At 39.2% G+C, this 18,640-nt stretch overlaps 1 protein-coding gene across 18 annotated transcripts in view; it reads left to right on the plus strand.

Annotated features, from left to right (window-relative positions):
* Window positions 1-665: 665 nt before the first annotated feature.
* Window positions 666-18,640, plus strand: part of plekha5 (pleckstrin homology domain containing, family A member 5) — an 80,887-nt gene continuing 62,912 nt past the window's right edge. For all 18 annotated transcript variants that reach the window (XM_035951725.2, XM_055008945.1, XM_035951727.2 and 15 more), the window contains exons 1-3: window positions 666-797; window positions 917-993; window positions 2,382-2,439. In XM_035951725.2, the coding sequence (XP_035807618.2) occupies window positions 706-797; window positions 917-993; window positions 2,382-2,439 (227 nt within the window). In that variant the 5' untranslated portion in view covers window positions 666-705. The remainder of the gene's footprint in view (window positions 798-916; window positions 994-2,381; window positions 2,440-18,640) is intronic.

Raw genomic sequence — 18,640 nt, forward strand, 5'->3', positions numbered from 1 at the left:
ATGGAGGAAGGGACTTGATATCCTAAACTCAAGGTCGATAAAAATTTAATTATGAATCTAATTTCATTAAGAAACCGAACTTGAATGTAGTTTGAAATCAACTAATGCAGGCATTTGCATTAAAATTACACACAATAAGTTGATGCAATTACCAACAATATTATGTCAGCACAAGCCATCAAAACAATGTGTAAAAATTCAAAGAGACATTCATAAAAAAAAGCAAATTAGATTTTTTATATATATTTTTTGCAACCATGCATTTAATGAAGCAGTGGAAGGTGTAGGTGCACTGACTTGAAGATCTCAGTGTTGAAATCTACTTTTAGGATTTTTAATCTAGTTTTAGGATATTTATTTAAAACGTGCGGATAGAAACAGAGGCCCAGCCGATCAATAGTGTCCTGGGGGCAGGTTCATCCATCCCTGCCCCCCATGTTTGACGTGTCTTTGTTTAGAATCCACAGCAGTGCAAAAGGTGATAAAACACAGCCACAATTAAACAATGGGGAGTTTTGGGAGCATTTCCATGCCGTTTTCACACTAGTAAATGTCTGTTAGTCCACTCACCGTCTCTACCTGCCTTCCTGCCCCCCCCAACCCAGGCTCCTGCCCTCCTCTCAGACATCCGCCGTTGCCAAGGTTTCCGTGTACGCGCTGCCTGCGAGAGCGGAGCCGCGCGATTGTCATACAGTACTGCCAGACATGGCGGCGGATCTACAACCCGAGTGGATTTCTTGTCTCCCGTCTTCCTGGAGTTACGGGGTTACTCGGGATGGACGCGTCTTCTTCTCCAAGTAAATATCCCTCGAGAGAAAACGGCACAAGTCATTCTAGCCGTGTGTTGTTATTATTTTTTTACTTCGAGCAAAGTCACCGTTTACAAAATGAATGCATTTCCCTCTCTTCTCAACAGCGAAGAAGCCAAGAGTACAACCTGGCTGCATCCAGTAAGTGGCGAGGCAGTTATAACCGGGCACAGGAAAACTCCAGGTAGGACGAACGCGTCGCTCCAGTGTCCGCGTTGTGTTCGCGTTGTCCGCCGTCATGTGTTGTTGCCGTTGTTGTGTTGTTGTTGTCCTGAGCGTCTCGGCTGTGACATCCACGCTCTGTCTGAAAGCACGAGTGGGCTTTTGGGCGCTCGTGCTGTGAAAAGTGAGCCCTATCGTGCCCACCTCTGCCCGGCTCGTGCCACCTCCTCTCGAGCCTCCTCCTCGGGTCGGTGGAGTCGAAGCCAATGTTACCGGAGAACTTGTAAAAACGACGACTTTTATCCAAAAACTCCGGCCATGTAAATTAATGTTCTAACGTTTCATCTACTTTGACTAACAAACAGCTTCTGTGGACCATGTAGCAGGTCAGTTAAACACACCAGTGTTTTGTTTACCGGTTAAGAGACACGTTACCTGTCACAGGTATACAGCAGCTGCAATAGAGGCAATGGAGCTAATGAAGCCGTGCATTTACCGTTTACGCTTTTATTCTATCCCTGCACAACAAAATACAGCAACCTAAACACAATGTGATAAAATGTGCTTTTTGTGGTTGTCTATGCTGGTGACATGATATGCTGCAGCAGCAATCTCCTCCTTAACTTCCAGCATCCCCAGTCAATGTTATTGAGTGGCTGCTTCATCTCAACAGAGCTGCAACTAATGGTTATTTTAAATTGCAGTCAGTTTACGCATTATATTCATAATAATTATTTTCTCTAAATTGTCAGAACTGAACAATGTCTATTGGAATTTGTCAGAGCACAAATAGAAGTCTTCTGTTTTAGTGAATGATTATTAATTAAGGCCATTTTGCAGCTTAAAAGTTACAGTTTCTCAGTTGTTATGAAATGCTTTTATTTGTCTTATGCAATTGCAAAATACTTTTTGGGGAGGGTTTAGACGACTGGTGAGTAAAAGTAAAGAATTTGAAAATGTCAAATTCAGATTTTTGTGCTTTTTGTTTGACTATTTCATGCCATTTTTCTGACATTTTATAGGCCAAATGACTCACTGAACAATCACAAAAATAACTGACGGAATGATTGATGTTGAAAAAAAAGCATTTGTTGCATTCCTGATAGTGACTTTTTTTCTTAATGTGTAATCTTAAAATTCTTCAGTCCAAAAGACTGTTATCCGCTATGATATATGACTAACAAGGCAGCAAACACCAGCAGGTTTTTCACATTTTTGAATGAAAAATGATTGGACTCCAAATACATTTTCAAGATAGGTGCCAATTTTGTCTTTTTAATTAACTAAGTGTTGGACCTGTGCATGTCAGTGTGTGAACTGACAGTTGAGAATGCATTGTTCAGATAAATTAAATCCACAAGGTGTTTCCTCCACTGGTTTATGCTCACGTGTCATTTCCTTCTTTCACAGATCTACCCACTGGATGGGAAGAGGGATATACTTTTGAAGGAGCACGGTGCTTTATCAAGTGAGTGTAACACCCCTCCTCCACAGGACACCCGCCCATCACAACCTTAGGACCTCCATAAATATCTAAACATACCATATACATTCACAGCACTTTGCTCTTGCATGCCACCACGATACCTTCATTACAAACCAAAGGGTATTTATTTCCTGTTAAGTCACCTCAGATGAATAAAATGCCCATTCAAATGCCCGCTGCTCCAGAAAACATGCTGTGTGGTGAAGTAAACATTGAAAGGTTGTAAATTGGGAACCTTTACTCCCTCATTCTGTACTGTAGGAGCCTATCACAAAAGTTAATGATTACACAAGAACATTGTGCAAATACTAGACAGACATGAGCACAGTGTGATAGCTGTCTCCTTTTGAGCTGTTTTTATTTATTCAGACTTACCCTGCTCAAAGCTTAGCCTACTTGGAGAGTTGAGCCAAAGCATAATGTCTTGTCTTTTTCTGACAGTTATCCTCACTGTTGCGGTTTATATAGTCTGCTCACACTTTAGAATGACACTTGTCTTAAGTAGATGCTGGGAAATATTTCTGAGATATATGTCAGTCCATTACATTTCAGGAATTTGAAAATGCTTCTTATTTATAGTCTTCTTCTTCCATTGATGTTCTCAGTATATCATATCCCCAGTATGTTCATTTGTTGTGGCTGTGTGGGCAGAGGAAACATATCCTCCATGTCCACTAAAACACGTTGTTCAGTTCATGCCCGTCTCTGTGTGAGGACCAGGATCTGCATGAATTACTTTAGAAGTTGGCTATATTACACAGTCTTTGAACTACACAGTATTTCATATTTTCTTCTCTCCCTTCCGTAGTAGCCTGACGCATGCTGTTAATAAAAAGAGATCACAAGTGTTGTCATTCAGTCGGTACTGATTCATCACCCGTCCTCCAAATCCAAGGATATGAGTTGAAGTATTTTGGTTTTTTGCATGTCCAATTGAAATGCTCCCCTCACGCAGCAGGTATAGATATTTCGTCGATGAACTTCTCTGCCAAAATACAACAATGTGTCTGTATTACCCATGACATTGCGAATTGAGGATATTATGCCTTATTATCCTCGCTGAATCCCTTCTCCTTCTTTGACTTGCTCATGAATTTGAGGAGCTTCATGTGGCGGGTTGCCAGGCAGTCAGACTGAAAGGCAGTAATTTTATATTCCAGTATTTTATCACAGCTTCTCAGTGCAAGACAGACTTGGAGACCACATTCATTAGTGATCACTGTGATTCTGGCACAGTGCAATGACATGATAATGTTCCCTGTAAAACAAGTTACAAACTAATCATGTTGCCCCCTACAAAGTGCGCAGACTGCATTTTTCGAGTGAAAAACCTTTGGTCCAATCCATTAGCTGAAACTTTTTAGTCTCAAGACTGTGAGGAAGATATCTTAATTTAATTTGTACAGGTTGCATCTCACATACAAGATAACGCTGATGTACACACAGTTTAAACAGTAAATAAAAACATATGTTTAGCTTGTTTAACTGAACTTAGCATGCAAAAAACTAAATCACAGAGAAATATCTCCAGCGCATTTTGTTGTTTTAACCTCTAACTGCCGTGCACACAGTCATCAAATTTTAGTAGTGACCAAATCTGTGCAACATAAAAACAATTTTCAGCAAAAAGCAATGCGACAGATCTTCCTCTTACTCATTTGTGAAGCAGTGCTGTAGATTACCTTCCTCTCTCCCCCGTTAAGTTGTCTCTCAGTTCTCCCTCTCATCTCATTCCCTCTTTTTCTTCACTCCCCCCATGACTCATTAGTAATGCATGTCACTTACCTATAATGTCTGTGATTTATTTTTGAATAGTGCATAAAAGGTGCTCACTGTGAGCTCCATGTTTGAAATGAAAATTTATGTCATATAGTTAATAATTAAATGTTATGTCTTGCTTTTGGAGGCCTACAGAAAATACTAAGAGATATGCAATCTTCTGTGTTCTTGCTTGTACAGTAATGTAGACGAGCTGATGCATATTTTGTGACGGAAATGCACATAATTAGCCTACATGTGACCAAGGTTTCCACAGTCTGCCTTCTGTGGGTACATTTTCCCAGCCTGTTTGCTGGGACTGGCTTGGTTGCTTTTTGATGCTTTTACTTAGCAAGAGCTTTTAGAATTCGAGTCATGTGGTCACAACTCCGAGTGTCATAAAGATGGCTGCATGCACTGATTAGCTTGTGTGGTCAGTTTAAGGCACAAGATCAGTTTGTAGGTCGTGTAGTGATGGAGGTATCTTTTAGATGTGCCTAAGCTTTGAGTAATTGGGCTGTGTAAAACCATCCCTGTTAATTTCATTGTGAGTCATTGTTTTGACATCGAGATTTGTTGACAGGTTTATGTGATAACTGCTTTGGACGGTCCCTGGGACATTTGGAGGCTTTATGTGAAGCTGCCAATAAAAGCCTCAGAAAAGTCTCCAAAACCATTAGCTTTCTGACAGCTGGATAAGCCTGTGCCATATGCTTTGCAGTAGGTTATTATTACTTTGTCATCAATTTTATATTGTTAAGTATTGCAAGTTTAGGGCTATAGCTTTGCTCTTTTTACATAAAGAACGCGTTAATATAAAGAGTTCAAACCAAACGTCAACATGCTTCTGTATGAAGTACAGACGACATCACTGATTAATTTCTGTGACTCCTTTTGCTCAAAAAAACCTGCAAAAGGGATCTGGCTTATTCACATGCTGGCTGTGTGGCTTGGCTGTTACCATCGGGTTACACAGTGTGAGCATCAAGGAGCAGATTGTGCTGACGCAGACTGTCCTCTGATGCGACGCGTTGGGAAGGATGAGTTGCAGGTTGTTGGTGTGATAGTGTGAACTGGAGGCCGGGTTCATCCCAAGATTTGATTATTTTATGGCTCTGAGTTTTGAATGAGTGAAGGTCAGTGGAGATGTTAATTGAATCAGTCATGGCTTACTGCTCTCCTCAGACAGTCCCCTGTTGTGCTTCTGGGTTTATTTGCGGATCTTCCAATACAAAAATAAGCATTTTAGTTTGGGCAACTATTATATTCTAACTGGCCAGAACTTCCCTACAGAGACTGGAAGAGGATCAGGAAGGGGTATAAATCTGCAAACTGTTAGCTCGTTAATTTTCCTCACGGGCGGACAAATGTCAATGCGTTGTGACTGTCTTGGTCCAAATCTGACAAGCAGTGAAAATATGCCTGCTGTTTGTTAAGATGGCACAGTTAACAAATGTCTGATTTCTGCTGCCTAAATTCCCAAGCAGTCAGAAACTTACCAGTGTCATCGTCCAAACATATGTGGCTCATTGAGGAGAGAGCAGTGGGTCAACAGCACCCACCATAGTTTTTAAACTAGCAGCTTTTGGCTCCCGTCACAACTGCTGAACTTAGCGATAAATCAGAGAACTCCATCTAGCCATTCTGCTGCTTTGGTCCTCCAACAGTTGAATTAATAATCCACACACTAGAGTAACAGATACTTTCTACTTTAGATTAACTTGTCTGTTACTTTGTGCCCTGCATTGAAAGTTGGGAGCTGGGACATTTATCTCTTATTGAACTACTCTGCAGGGATATACAGCTGGGCTTTCTGGTGCTGTAGGTATGCACTTTACAAAGTATGCATGCAAAAAACTGTTCTTCTTTCAGACTACTACATGGAGAGCCAAGCAAGTCTGTATTTATTTTCATGACACTCCCTCGCTTCCTTGTATCTATTGGTAAATCCAGTAGCCACCCAGAGTACAGTATCTCTTCAGCTTGTTTTTGTCTGTGACTTAAACAGTGTTTTGATGAGACTGTTCCATCTGGCAGATTTGTGTTTTCCATTAGAACTTTATAGCATATAATCCTACATTTTAAGTTAAGCCTCATTTTGAGCAAAAATTTGAGACATGATTTGGGCAATTTTAACTGTGATTTGTCACAGTGTTAATCTGTCACTTGAAGATCCTTGACCTGTGAAAACCTTTTAAGAAGTGTGTATCAGAAGTTAATGAGGTGAAGGCAGTTTGATTGGTCCAGATGGCTTGGTATTATAGTGAGAATGTGATGACCTGAATTATGAGTTTGTGGCCTCATGAATGCAGGAAGTGTTTACAGCAATTATATGTATGAATAGACAGGTGTAGACTCCTGCCAGTTCGCTTTCTTTGTTTGCTATTCTTGTCTCATTAATTCTGTCTGGGAAAGGAGGGGAAAAAACCTAACCGCTGAAGTCAGGGCTAATTGCTCTAGGTGAGATAGCTGTTATCTTGTTTTGAAGGCTAATGAGTGCATAATAACCACAGCAGACCCTCACAGTGCTATACTGTAGGCCTGAAGTCAGATTGCTGTCCAGTTATTAATGTTTCATATGATGACATTTTATCAGTATTCTTTGGGGGCATTTTGCTGTTTCAAAAATATACATATTGTACTAATCTGCTCTGCAGCTACCATTTTCATCAGGATATTCACTTCTACCAGTGCATAATTCATCACTCAGAACAGAAGAAAGCATGTCAATTGAAATTTGGCCAATTATGACAAAAATCTCTCCAGTGGATCTCTATTTAGCTCTTGGCTCATTTTCTGCTTTGAAGGCCCACACGCTCACTGACTTCACATACTGTATAAATGTAGGCGTATCAACTTGCTTTCTGGTCATTATTCAGTTGTAGTAATTGTCACTCAGCTAAATAATCAAACACTTTATTAATGGCCATGTTTTTAAATTGTGAACCCATAAGAGTACCTGCTTATAATAACAACATTGTGAGGAAAGCAACACAGAAGCATTACATTTCCTCTGACTAGTATTTGTTGTTGATTTGCACAAAGCCTCTTGACGAAAGGGCAAATGTAAACAAAACAAAAAAGATACTGTGATTGATATTATGCTGAAATCAGTATCTCTTATTATGTAAATCAGATGAAGGATTGTCTTGACAAGAACTGGCAGGAATGATGCATTTTAACAGTATTTTTTATTTTCTTTTTAATGCTTTACTGTTAATTTTATCATATATATGTGTAAGAGCATGGAATAGTATTTACTTATATGACCTCATAAAATTTGACACACTTTTTAATATTCATAATGGATCAGAGAATATCTTCTCTCCTTTACTTCTTTCTTGGTACTCGTACAGTTCTTTGCATTTTGCTTAGTGTTTCTTTAACCTTGCTATAACAGCAGAAACCAACTATGAACACAACACTAACATATTGTGTCATCAACTTGTCAACAAACTAATTACCTATTTAAACATGCAGCATATACAAAGCAATATTAATATTAATATTAATTTGAAGGTGTTTTTCTGGGTATCCAGAAACTGTATTTCCTTATGAATTCTCTTTTCAGCTCTTCTTATGGTCTCCACTAACTCCTGAGGGAATATGTTGTTCTTTACCTGCTAAATGTTCCACACAGTTTTAAAGCTTTTTATTGAAAACTGCTGACTGTTTCAGACAAACATGAAACAATGAGAACCATGAGAGTGAACCAAAAATGCATTATTTGCCACCAAACGCAGCATCGTTCAAAATGCCTTACTATTACATTCAAGTATACTTGTTCTTAGGTTCTACCAGCTGTGTTCTTGTCTTGTCTCATGTCTCTCTAAGTTTTATCTCAGTAGTTTCATCTTGACAGTGACCCCTCGGGCTTCAGTTAAATTACGCATCTTATCAGAGATTTTAAGAAGGGATTATCATGTTACAACCCTTAAACATAGAGGACCTGTTTGCATTTATATGAGTGACATCAGCTAAAGTGAATCAAAATCAGAGCGAAGAATGCATTTATATTGATTCTCATATCTGTTTATGTGGGTTTGCAGTGACTTTTTCTGTAGCTTCACCTAGAATCCAGTAAGATCTGAGATCTGAGGTCTTCATCTTTCAGGGCAAGAACGACGGGAGTCTCTATGAAGCCTCCTTCACTGTGAGACAGACAGTTAGAGTAGACATTTACAGGCTCTCCCTTCTCTCTAGGGAATAATCCAAGCTTCTATCTGTGAGCAAAGCCTTATATCTGACCTGATTATATAACCCTGAAAATCCAGTCACAGTAGCAGGAATGAAAGAGAACCAAGTGCTTGGACTTGGAATTAAATTAAATGCAAGATAGAGTTTTATATTGTTCAATAAGATAAGTGAGCACACTGTTGGGACCCATATTCAGGTTGTGTGGGCTTGTAAAAAGAAAACTGACCATTCACAAGTGTGTGTTTCCATCATGCTTTATTTATTCTGAAACATGATTCTGGCAAGAGCACTGTCGCCACCCTGTTAACCTTCAGTGTAAAGTAACTCTATTTTCAGTGCTGAGATCCATTGTTTTCATGTCAAGGACATAGATAATATTTTTGCATAATTAGCTGGTACATGTAAAATTATATATTACAACACCTCAAGCACGATTCCAATTAACAAGTAAACATTACACTTTTGTCAGTGTGTATGATTTATTAAACTTTGAAGCTCTGTCAAATCCACCAGCTGCTCCACCTTTAAAATACAGTGTGCATATACTGTTTCATGTAAACATACCAAAATGTATTTATTTCTCTAGTCAAGGTGCCTAATGCATTAAAATGTGCCAGGCTTGTAGTGAAAGTTGTGCAAAAACTTTAAACGGTATTTTAATTTGATAGAATGACACGGCAGTGAAGTAAAAGTTTCGGTACCCATAAACATCACAAAGCTTCATATAAATGTGTAGGCAAACATGTCCTGACTGCTGCTTTTGTGGTTATTATTATTATTTTTAGTTATATAAGTCAACAGCTTCATATTATGTTACCAGCTACCTCTCACTGATGAAACTAACCTAATCGAAACCAATGAAGCCTAATTAACTATTTGCACACCTTGTTTTTGCATGTTCTTTTATTAAATCTATCCACTGTCGTGTACAATGTTCTGCCTTCTTCACTATGTGTGTTCCGGCTTGTAGCACCTTGAAGTACATCAAGAGATTTATTATAAAGGGAACAAGTAAATCCAGTTTCTTTCATTTGTATTTCTAGAGCCACAGTCTGTTCCAGCATACACTGGATGAGAGGCAGAGTGCACACTGGAGAACTCGCCACACTGTCACGCAAAGACAGATGAACACATTCACACCTACGGGTGAATTGGTTTCCAATCCTCCTAACCTCCATGTCTTGTGTATTGGAGGAAACTTGAGCACCTGCAGAAATTACACAGAGGTGACATGCAAACTCCTAAATACACATTAGAAGCTACTGAAGCATTTGATCTGTTCAGTCTACACCCACTCCGACCTCCATTCATCTGTCTTAGTTGTGAGAACCAGCTGTCTGTCAGTGCTACTGCGAGCGGAGTTGAAAGAAGCGCAACCGTAGAAACTTTTTTCATCAGACTGAAAGCAGAAATTGACTAGATAAAATGACATACATGTAGGCTCAGCAGGAAGAATCAGCATTGCTTTATGTATGGATTCATTATTTTTTTAGATTTTTGGCTACTACAGAGTTTGGGAGTCCTGGGGTTATGTTCGTCTCAGACTCAACGTGAAATGATACATTAGATAGAATAGAAATCTATTCTGTTACATGGGTGACGGATGATAATTTCCATCATAATTGTGACCATATGCAGTTTTGTAGTGATGTGTTGGAAAAGGAGTGAGACATTCCCATACACATGGCTATGGTAACAAATGGCACACCAGGACAATGTCTTATTCAAACTGCAAAGTGCTGAAGGAATATATACTCACACCCTTGGCAGGGGATGCTCTTATGGCTGTGACTGCTGACTCACTAACTCTGTCAGTACTCGGTTCTCTTGCAGCTCGCTTGTGTGTGTAATGTGATTTAAGAGAGAAACCAGTAGATCTGGATCTGCTGTACATCATCCCCATTTCTGGCTCCATAACTCTTTGTTGTGAGTTTGGCCGCTGACTGGGAGGCAGACAGTCAAGTGAGCAAGCTTTGAGCTGTTCAGGCTGCTCTCAGGCGTTTCAGTCTCTGTGGGGTCCCTACCATCTGGTTAGCACTGGAAGAAAAGTTTGTATCTGTTTTGGTGTTTGGATGCTCTGTGTGAGAACATATGTGTAAGAGATCGTCTGATGTCAGGGAATGCCTCAAGTGCTGATTAAGACGGTTTCTCAGTGAAAATCAGACCAAGTTATGGTTAGAGATTTGTAATGCATTTGTTGTTTACAAATTGTGTACACTCATAGTTGATTGTTTCTCTTTTTGTCTTTTGAGGAGGATTCTTGTTCTAGAGGCTGAAAAATAAGATTATGACGGCTTTTAACAGAATCAATACGAACACGGTGGCTTTCTTGGTGAAATAATTTACTCTTTTTGCCGCAGTGCACACAAGTCTTGCTGATGATCAGACTGTGTCAATGCTTTACAGCTTGTGCTGCGATTGCACCCTATCTGGCCAAATCTCCTTGTTCTTTAATGCAAACTGTGCAATGATGCCCAGTATTAAAGAATATATCCTTGCTGGTATGGAATATATTAAGTGAATGTAGGGCTACCTCTTGGTTTCAGTGGGGGAGCATACAGACTACAGTGGCTCTTTGGCCCTAAAGCCTCTTAGTTGTGTGGTGTCTTTGATTTAATGCTGAGAGAGCTGTTGAACTTGATTAATCCCTGTATTAATCTGCAGTGAGCCATCCTTTGCTGATGCTGTGCCAGGTTGGGGACAGCTGCCTTCATGGGGGTCATACTGTTGGTCTGCTATTATCCCACAAGTTATTAGATCTGCATATGAGGACTCGGTATGCCAGTCTTGTTATGTTTTTTTGAGAACGAATTAGACTTGTCACAATTTGCAGTGGAACTGCATGTCTCCTTCTGCATTCACTTCTATACCGTCTGCTAACCCTTTTTTTATCCACATAGTTGGAAATTACATGGAGTTACATGGACAAGTGTGAAAGTTTTTGCAGCATTTGATGTGAAGCTGGGTATCACTCCAGTATGCTGGTTGTCCTCTCCTCTCCTTGATGTCAGATATACTAATTACCCACCAGGCTTGACTGGCTGCTTCTGAAAGGCCTGTTCAGCTGTGGAACTCAATAACACTTGAGGTTTAAATTGTCATGTAAAACCCCAGATAAAGTCCTGTAGCAATAAATCCAGTCAGTAAATGTGAAGCTGAAAATAAACTTTTATTTGCAAATGAAATACTTTTACTTTGGATTCATGTTATCTGTTCTGTAATCTATAGGTGGGGATATCTCTTAAGCTGTTAAAATATTACAGCGTCGAGATCATGCCCTGAAAAGCACTCGCTTTCTCTCTCCATCTTTATCTTCCTCTTTGTGCTGCTCTTGTCTGTCTACCTCAGTTCAGTGGACAGTGCACGGCCCAGTTGTTTTCCAGATGGTCTGCGATGATTAGGGAGCTTTTGGAAGCCATCACTCTGCTCAAATGCTCTACAGCTGTGAGCTCTTGGAGCACCATGTTAAAATGCCCACAGAGGACTTTGGACTGCTGTACTGTTTCCTGAAACAGATTGTTACAGATTCAGCCCCTAAATTTGTCTTTATCCACATCCAAATAGGGTGCAGGCCGTCTCCTTTTTCCTTCAACTTCTATGTAGGAAAAAGGAACCAAAGCCTGGTTTTTACAGCCACACCTTCACGAAAAGGGTCCACGAAAAATTGCAGCTCAACTTCTTTTTTTTTTTGCTCTTCCAGAGGGTTGAAATAAAAGGCATAGTGCTACACTCATGTATTGTTTAGTGCCAAGTTTTCAATTTATCCGCAGCAGTGGAGGGATTAATATCATAGTCTTTTGCTCCTGTGACTTTTCATTTCTTTTCTTTTCTCTGTTCTCTCTTCCTGCAACACTGTCACCTGCACTGTTCTCCCTGCAGACCTCACATGTTCCAAAGTGGTCTTTCTCCAGCACATGTCATTCAGACTAGAATTACTTTATGCTATCAGCAGGAAAATTGTTTCTCTTTGTGACTCTCTAAGTTTTTAAGCCTCTCACAGTTCTCATCTGTGTTTCTGGAGCTCAGTGACAGCACAAATACTTTTGGCTTCATAGGTGTCAGACTTTGATGCTTCCTTGCTCAAAAAAACCTTATTGTGAGTGCTAATAGTTGGGAATAAAGTGGCTGGCTGCCTAATATATAGATTGATAACCCTCACCTTGTCTGTAATGGTTTTTCACTTCTGGGAGAGATTAGTCTCTTTGGTCCATCTCCATGTCTAGCACTTGTAGAAGCCATTCAACTAAAAAGTCACTACATAATATCATAACTGTGTGAAGAGCTTACATAGTTTTTCTCAATAAGCATCAGTCCAAAGTAAAACTGCTTTTTATGCCCATATCAGGCCTCTTGTATGTCTGTGTGCGTACATTTTAGAGTAAGGCCCATCATGACTTGAGTGCACCGCTGCTAGATGGGGCACTTGACAGATATAAATAGTACCCAGGTCATCACGACTTCTTCAAATAGTACCGGGTTCTCTGAGTATTAGTACATCAGACCTATGAGATTAGACAGAGAGTAGAGATATCTAAAACTGACTGAAAATGAAACAACGTCACGTCATAACATCTATAAAGTATGCATAGTGAGTTGCTTTCAGGGGATTTGGCTCTCTCTATGTGGGACAGAGAGCGATGCATTGACAGTGGCAGTGATTGCAAACTCTGTGTTTATTGCTCAACTGTGGTAGTTCTTTCCCACACTGTCCTCAGCTGTCTCTGCCTGAACAAATATTTGAACTCTGTGCCAAGTCTCTCATTGAATAACGCACACTTACTGTGATTGATATTGTGCATTTCACAAGCTAATGACATCACCACAGTTACCATAAGAATGTGCCAGACTGGGATAAAACAAACAAAAAAAAATGTACAAAAATTGATGGCCCCCATTGGAAAACCCTGGAGAACACAAACTGCTAAATGTGCATCCCTTGATCTAAATTGGTGCCTTGGAAGCACTGTGTGCTTCCTGGATCCCGGAGTTCTAGCCGTCTGTTTGAGGTCAGGTGATTCACAGAGAGCTGAAGATAATAGCACTGCTGTGTGCTGTACATTATATTGTACCAAGCTGTCACTTTGGATGTTTGAATTCAAGGTAGCCTGTCTTCTTTCAGTGGCATGCTGGAAGAAATTTTGTCCGTGTTGCCTTCCTAGACTAGGAAAGGATTAAAGAGAGTTTGGTTTTAATTCTAAATATATCTTGCAAAGTGCATAGTTTACATCTTTAAGGCTAACAAATATGGTCAAAACATTGAGTACCACTGCTGTTTAGGGCACTCAGTAGTCTGATGACGTCTTATCTCTTTACCCTGTGCCTCCTCATGCTTTTATTGTTGTTAATTTAGCTTGTTTCAATGCACCGTCCGGTGCTGACAATAAATGAAGACAATAAAGCTATTCCATTCTATTCTATTGTATTCTATTGTATTGTATTCTATTCTATTCTATGATCATATAGACAGAACTTAAGATACTGACAGTATCAGGACCCATTTAACAAAGCATCATCCTACATTGTCACTAGGGGTTAAAAACTCCATGGTTACCTTTCAAGACGAGGTGGAATGAAATCAACCTTTCCCTCCCTTCGTACTCCATATCAGCTCTGCACAGCCTGTTTTCAGTTTCATTTGGAGGCTGTGTGAGGGATGAGACCAGAGTGGAGTGAGCTGACAGCGACTTCATAACCGTAGTAATGGTTGCACCTCATAGTGATCCATCAGTCTAATCAGCTGTCAGCCCTCTGCAATATGTTTCTGCAGCAGAAGGAATGAATGTCTCTGGAAGTCAAGAGTCGGGTTTAAATATCAGCACTACTTGCTCATGGATAAATGCAGCCTTCCCACCTTTGTGCTGTGATTCACAAACTGATGTGTGCAGGCGTTCTCCCTCCTCTCTGAATGAGAGGGATCCCAGTGTTTTTCTCTGTAAGACCTCTGCTGGTGGGTCACATAAGTACACCCTCAACTTTGACTGTGATGTTACAGCATGATTGCTAGGTTTCTGCTTCTGTGTTTCTTGTGTAAGGTAGAAGGTTTTAGCTGCTACTTTACACTTCACTTTTAGAGGCAGTTTCAAGATGTCTTCCTGTGACAGCTTTCTTACTGCCTGCCACTAGTCTGAGGATGATCTTTATTGAGTGTGTGTTATGTATGTGTGGTGTTACCAGTGGAAATATAACCGGTTTAAATGTCACAATTGTTGAAAGATAAGCCTTGATGTCATTTTGACTGTACTGTGTGCACCAACACAAGACAGACTTCATCACATCACATAATGTGCATTTTACAGATAAGCGCGTCTCGAAGCATCATAAGAGTACTGTGCATTTAAATCATTTTTTCTTGAAAAGTGATGGAAAAATGGTATGTTGTGATTTGAGCTACCATGATTAACCAGTTAGCTGATTGACATATTATTTCAGAGCTGTTAAGTAGTTTCAGTCCTTTTTCAAAGAACTCCAAAAGTCTAATATGTTTTTGAATGTAAGACTCAAATGTAATTGGATTTCAAAATTCTAGTCTAATGTTGTAGACACTTAACAATTAATATATTATGTGATAAATAGAACAGCAAATGAATTTATTGTGGAAATAATCATTAGTTACAGTCCTGATATAGGCTATAGGCTGCAGATTTATGTATAAATTAGTTTTTTGGGTTGGTTGGTTGGTTGTGGAGTTGGGGAGCCCTTTATAAATGTTTTGAATAGATCCTTCTGATGTGTTGGCTTAAGCTGTGTTTTACCAGCTACTTGTAGTGTGGCTAATCATCAAACCCCAACAACAGATGCTATTCTTGTGTTTTCTTTCCTGTATCAAATTAACTTACTGCCTGTCACTCTTGTTAGTGTTTTGAATCCACACTCAGAATAAAATATAAGACGCCATTAGTGACAACCTGTGTATAAATCTTCATGACTAACTCTGTAGTCACTGAATATTTTTAGTCTAAGTTAGACCTAATGCATGTAATTTCCATGAGTTCTGAGCTGTTAAGGGTTTAATAAATGGGAGCCTTGGTCTGACTAAAGAATCTGAAACATTCTCCAAATTTATAGCAAATTTCTCTGCAGTGATTTTGAAATAGCTCTAAGTGTGGAGTGGACTGAGATCCTCTTAGCCATTAGAATTGCCACTCGGCCTGTTTGTTTTCATTGTTTATTTATGGAGGAGGGAGGTTCATTAGTCATTCAGCGTGACAGTGTAAATGTGTACACAAGAAGTTTGCTCTTTGCCAAGAACTAAAGCGTAGTTGAAGCTGGACCACTGCCAGGCTTAAACTTGGCATTACAGACAAAAATGCCAGTATTCTCAAGAACGTGTTAACTCATTTTTTAGAAACCCAGCCAGTGCCTGACAGGAATTGTTGTAATTTTTTGGTAAAGTGGTCTTAAAATTTTTAACCTTGCACTGTCTTTACATAAACCAGAACTCACATTGATTTTCTTACTTTTTATTGAGAAACAGTGCAGTAGTGGTAATTAGCTGTCTTGATAATGTCCCATGATAGTAGCTGCTTGGTCGGGCATGGAACTCATGAAACTAGACTGTCAGCACAAAAGATGAAAATCTGTGTCAAAAATGTCTGGTTCTTTGGCTGAAAGTCAAGGCTGCCATGTCTATATAATAACATAAGAAGAGAAGGAGTCAGCTGTGACTCCACAGGAATATTTTGAAAAGCTGCAAACAGTCATCGAGCTGAAAATCTGTTGCTGAGTTGCTAGCAGTTGTCAGCTGCTGCTTCAGTCATGCCAGCAAGTGCCTGTCATAGGCTCATTTGTTTTCTTTTTCTTGTTTGTTTGTATTTACCAAAGAAACACCACACCAATCTGACTTTCTAAACAGACTTTTATATGTGAGCTAGAGGTCCATGTATAGGGTGAATTTATGGTATATGAGATGGTCAGACAGTGGAATTTGTGTGGTATTTGTTTAGTCAAACCCTAAAAGCACAGGAGTTAACTTGTGCACACATCCTTCCTCTTGAAACAACAACTGATCTTTAGGTAAAGCCTGGTTACATTTAGGGATAGTCAGCCTCATAGTCAGCCAAGTTATCAAACAATACATACAATTTTGAATACTGACTAACTCAACCACTGTTCAGTGTAGTACGGCTTTGGGTATTGTTGTGTTTCTAGGCCTCAGTTGCTCTTGCTAATTGTGCAGCAATGTGAAATGTCAAGGCAGAGCATGTGCACCTTAATTAACTCAACAAGAAAAAAAAAATTGCACCCAAAGGGATATTTTACTTTACAGTAAGGTCCATTTTCATCCCCAATGAATACAGTGATTCTTTGTGACCTGATGTGACCTCAGTGGATTGTTCGTGGATAATACCTCATCAGAATAAGCTTGTGTAGCAACAGTTGAGCAGACATGTGGGATTGTTGGACTTTCAGATATTTCCAGTCACCAGTTGGTCAATGACCTCGTTGCATAGTGTTCTTAAGAATACTTCTGTTGTTTTAACCCTCGTGTTGTCCTGCGGATCAAAATTGACCCATTTTAAAGTTTGAAAGTGTGGGGAAAAAAATATTTTCACAGTGAAACTTCTGATGTCCACATTTTCAACATTTTTGGGAAATTTTTGAACATTTTTTGGTGGGGGGAAAAAAGAAATGTAAAAAATGTTTCTTAAGAACATTTGCAAATAAATCAACCAAAATCCAGCGAAATTTTGGATTCTGGATTTTGGTTGATTTTTTGTGAATGTTCTTAAAGGAAATATTAGAAGTTTTACTGATTTATATATAATCTCTGGTTATTTTTAGGATTTTTTGGAAGATTTTTACTAATTTTTTGAAAATATTTACAAGAATTTTCTTGCCAAATTTGGGGATTTTTTTTTTTTTTTAAATAAAACTTTTAAGGGAAACTTTTAAGGAATTATTGGAATTTTCTTCCTGAAGGTTTTGCAAATTTTCAGAAATTTGGGGATTTTTTTGCTGATTTTTGGGATTTTTTTTTTAGACAAGGAAACAATATTTTTTGGTGCCCGTAAATGAAGACAACAGGAGGGTTAATGTAATCTTTAACAGTTACCACCCATTTTAATGATGCAACGTGCACCTTTGATATGGTCGGTGACTGTGTGGGGTATGAATTCACACAGTATTGTGCAATAGGACTGTGCCAGTTCAAACATTTTAATAATGGAGCTAGTATCATAGTGCTTTATTGACAGACACATTGTTCATGTTATACTTGTGGTACAGCCATTAGTTTCTGTTGCTCATATTTTTATTTACCTACTGATTGGCTAGTTTTTGATGTGGTTCAGTGTTGTTTTGCCAGATATTTGCACACTTTCGTATAATATAGCCTTTGGAAAAGTAATTTTTGCTTATGTCTGAGAGATTTCTTTTGTTCGTGTAATGTGGCCTAACAAGGTATGACATTTCTTTTTGCTGCATCTGTGTTAAGAGGGTTTCACTACGATGTGCTCTGTCTCGTTTCATGAAGTACACCAGGTATTTCAGGCTGCCTTGTACTACAGGTTCGATACTTGCCTGTAAACGGGGTTTCTTATGTCTAAGAACTTTGTCTACAAGCATATGTGGATTCCTTTCGCTTGAAGTGGATTTCAATTACCGCTTTTGTTTACAATGAGGCTTGTTGGTTTAGCAGGGGAAATTAAACAGCGTCTACTGGGAGCACGTTTATGTTCTGACTGTGCAATTGATCCTCTTTCCAACTCAGTCTCTTAATGGACAGACTTACGGTGGGTACTTAATGGACACAGCTCAGGCTGATGTTACTTAGTCTTACTATTAGCTGCATTTACTTCATATACAACAACACTGAAGCTGATTCTGATTATCCATGATTCATGGCTCTAGGCTAATCCTGTTTACATGTGTTTTGTATATGGAAAAGGTCCATGTCATAGTTCCCAAAAGAATCCGGCTGGAGATTCTAAGGGTGTGTGCGCTGGTTAATCTGGATCCACTGTAGTAAGTTGAAATGAATGGAAAGACCGACCTAAGTTAGATTTAAGATAGGTTTAAATATACTTTTAGTGTATTTTTTCTGACATTGCGCTTTACCTAATATAAACCTCCTGCCTGAAGCATGACTCATTCTTTCCTGAAAAAGATTAGCAGTAGCACAAGAAAAAGCAATGCATGTCTTGATTGTGCTTGTTCAAGGTTTGAGGCGTGGTTATGCTGCACTTCCAGTTCTTGACCAAACCAGATCCTGGAGTAAAATTAACTGAAA

Source organism: Amphiprion ocellaris, chromosome 3, assembly GCF_022539595.1.
Source record: "Amphiprion ocellaris isolate individual 3 ecotype Okinawa chromosome 3, ASM2253959v1, whole genome shotgun sequence".
Classification (NCBI taxonomy): domain Eukaryota; kingdom Metazoa; phylum Chordata; class Actinopteri; family Pomacentridae; genus Amphiprion; species Amphiprion ocellaris.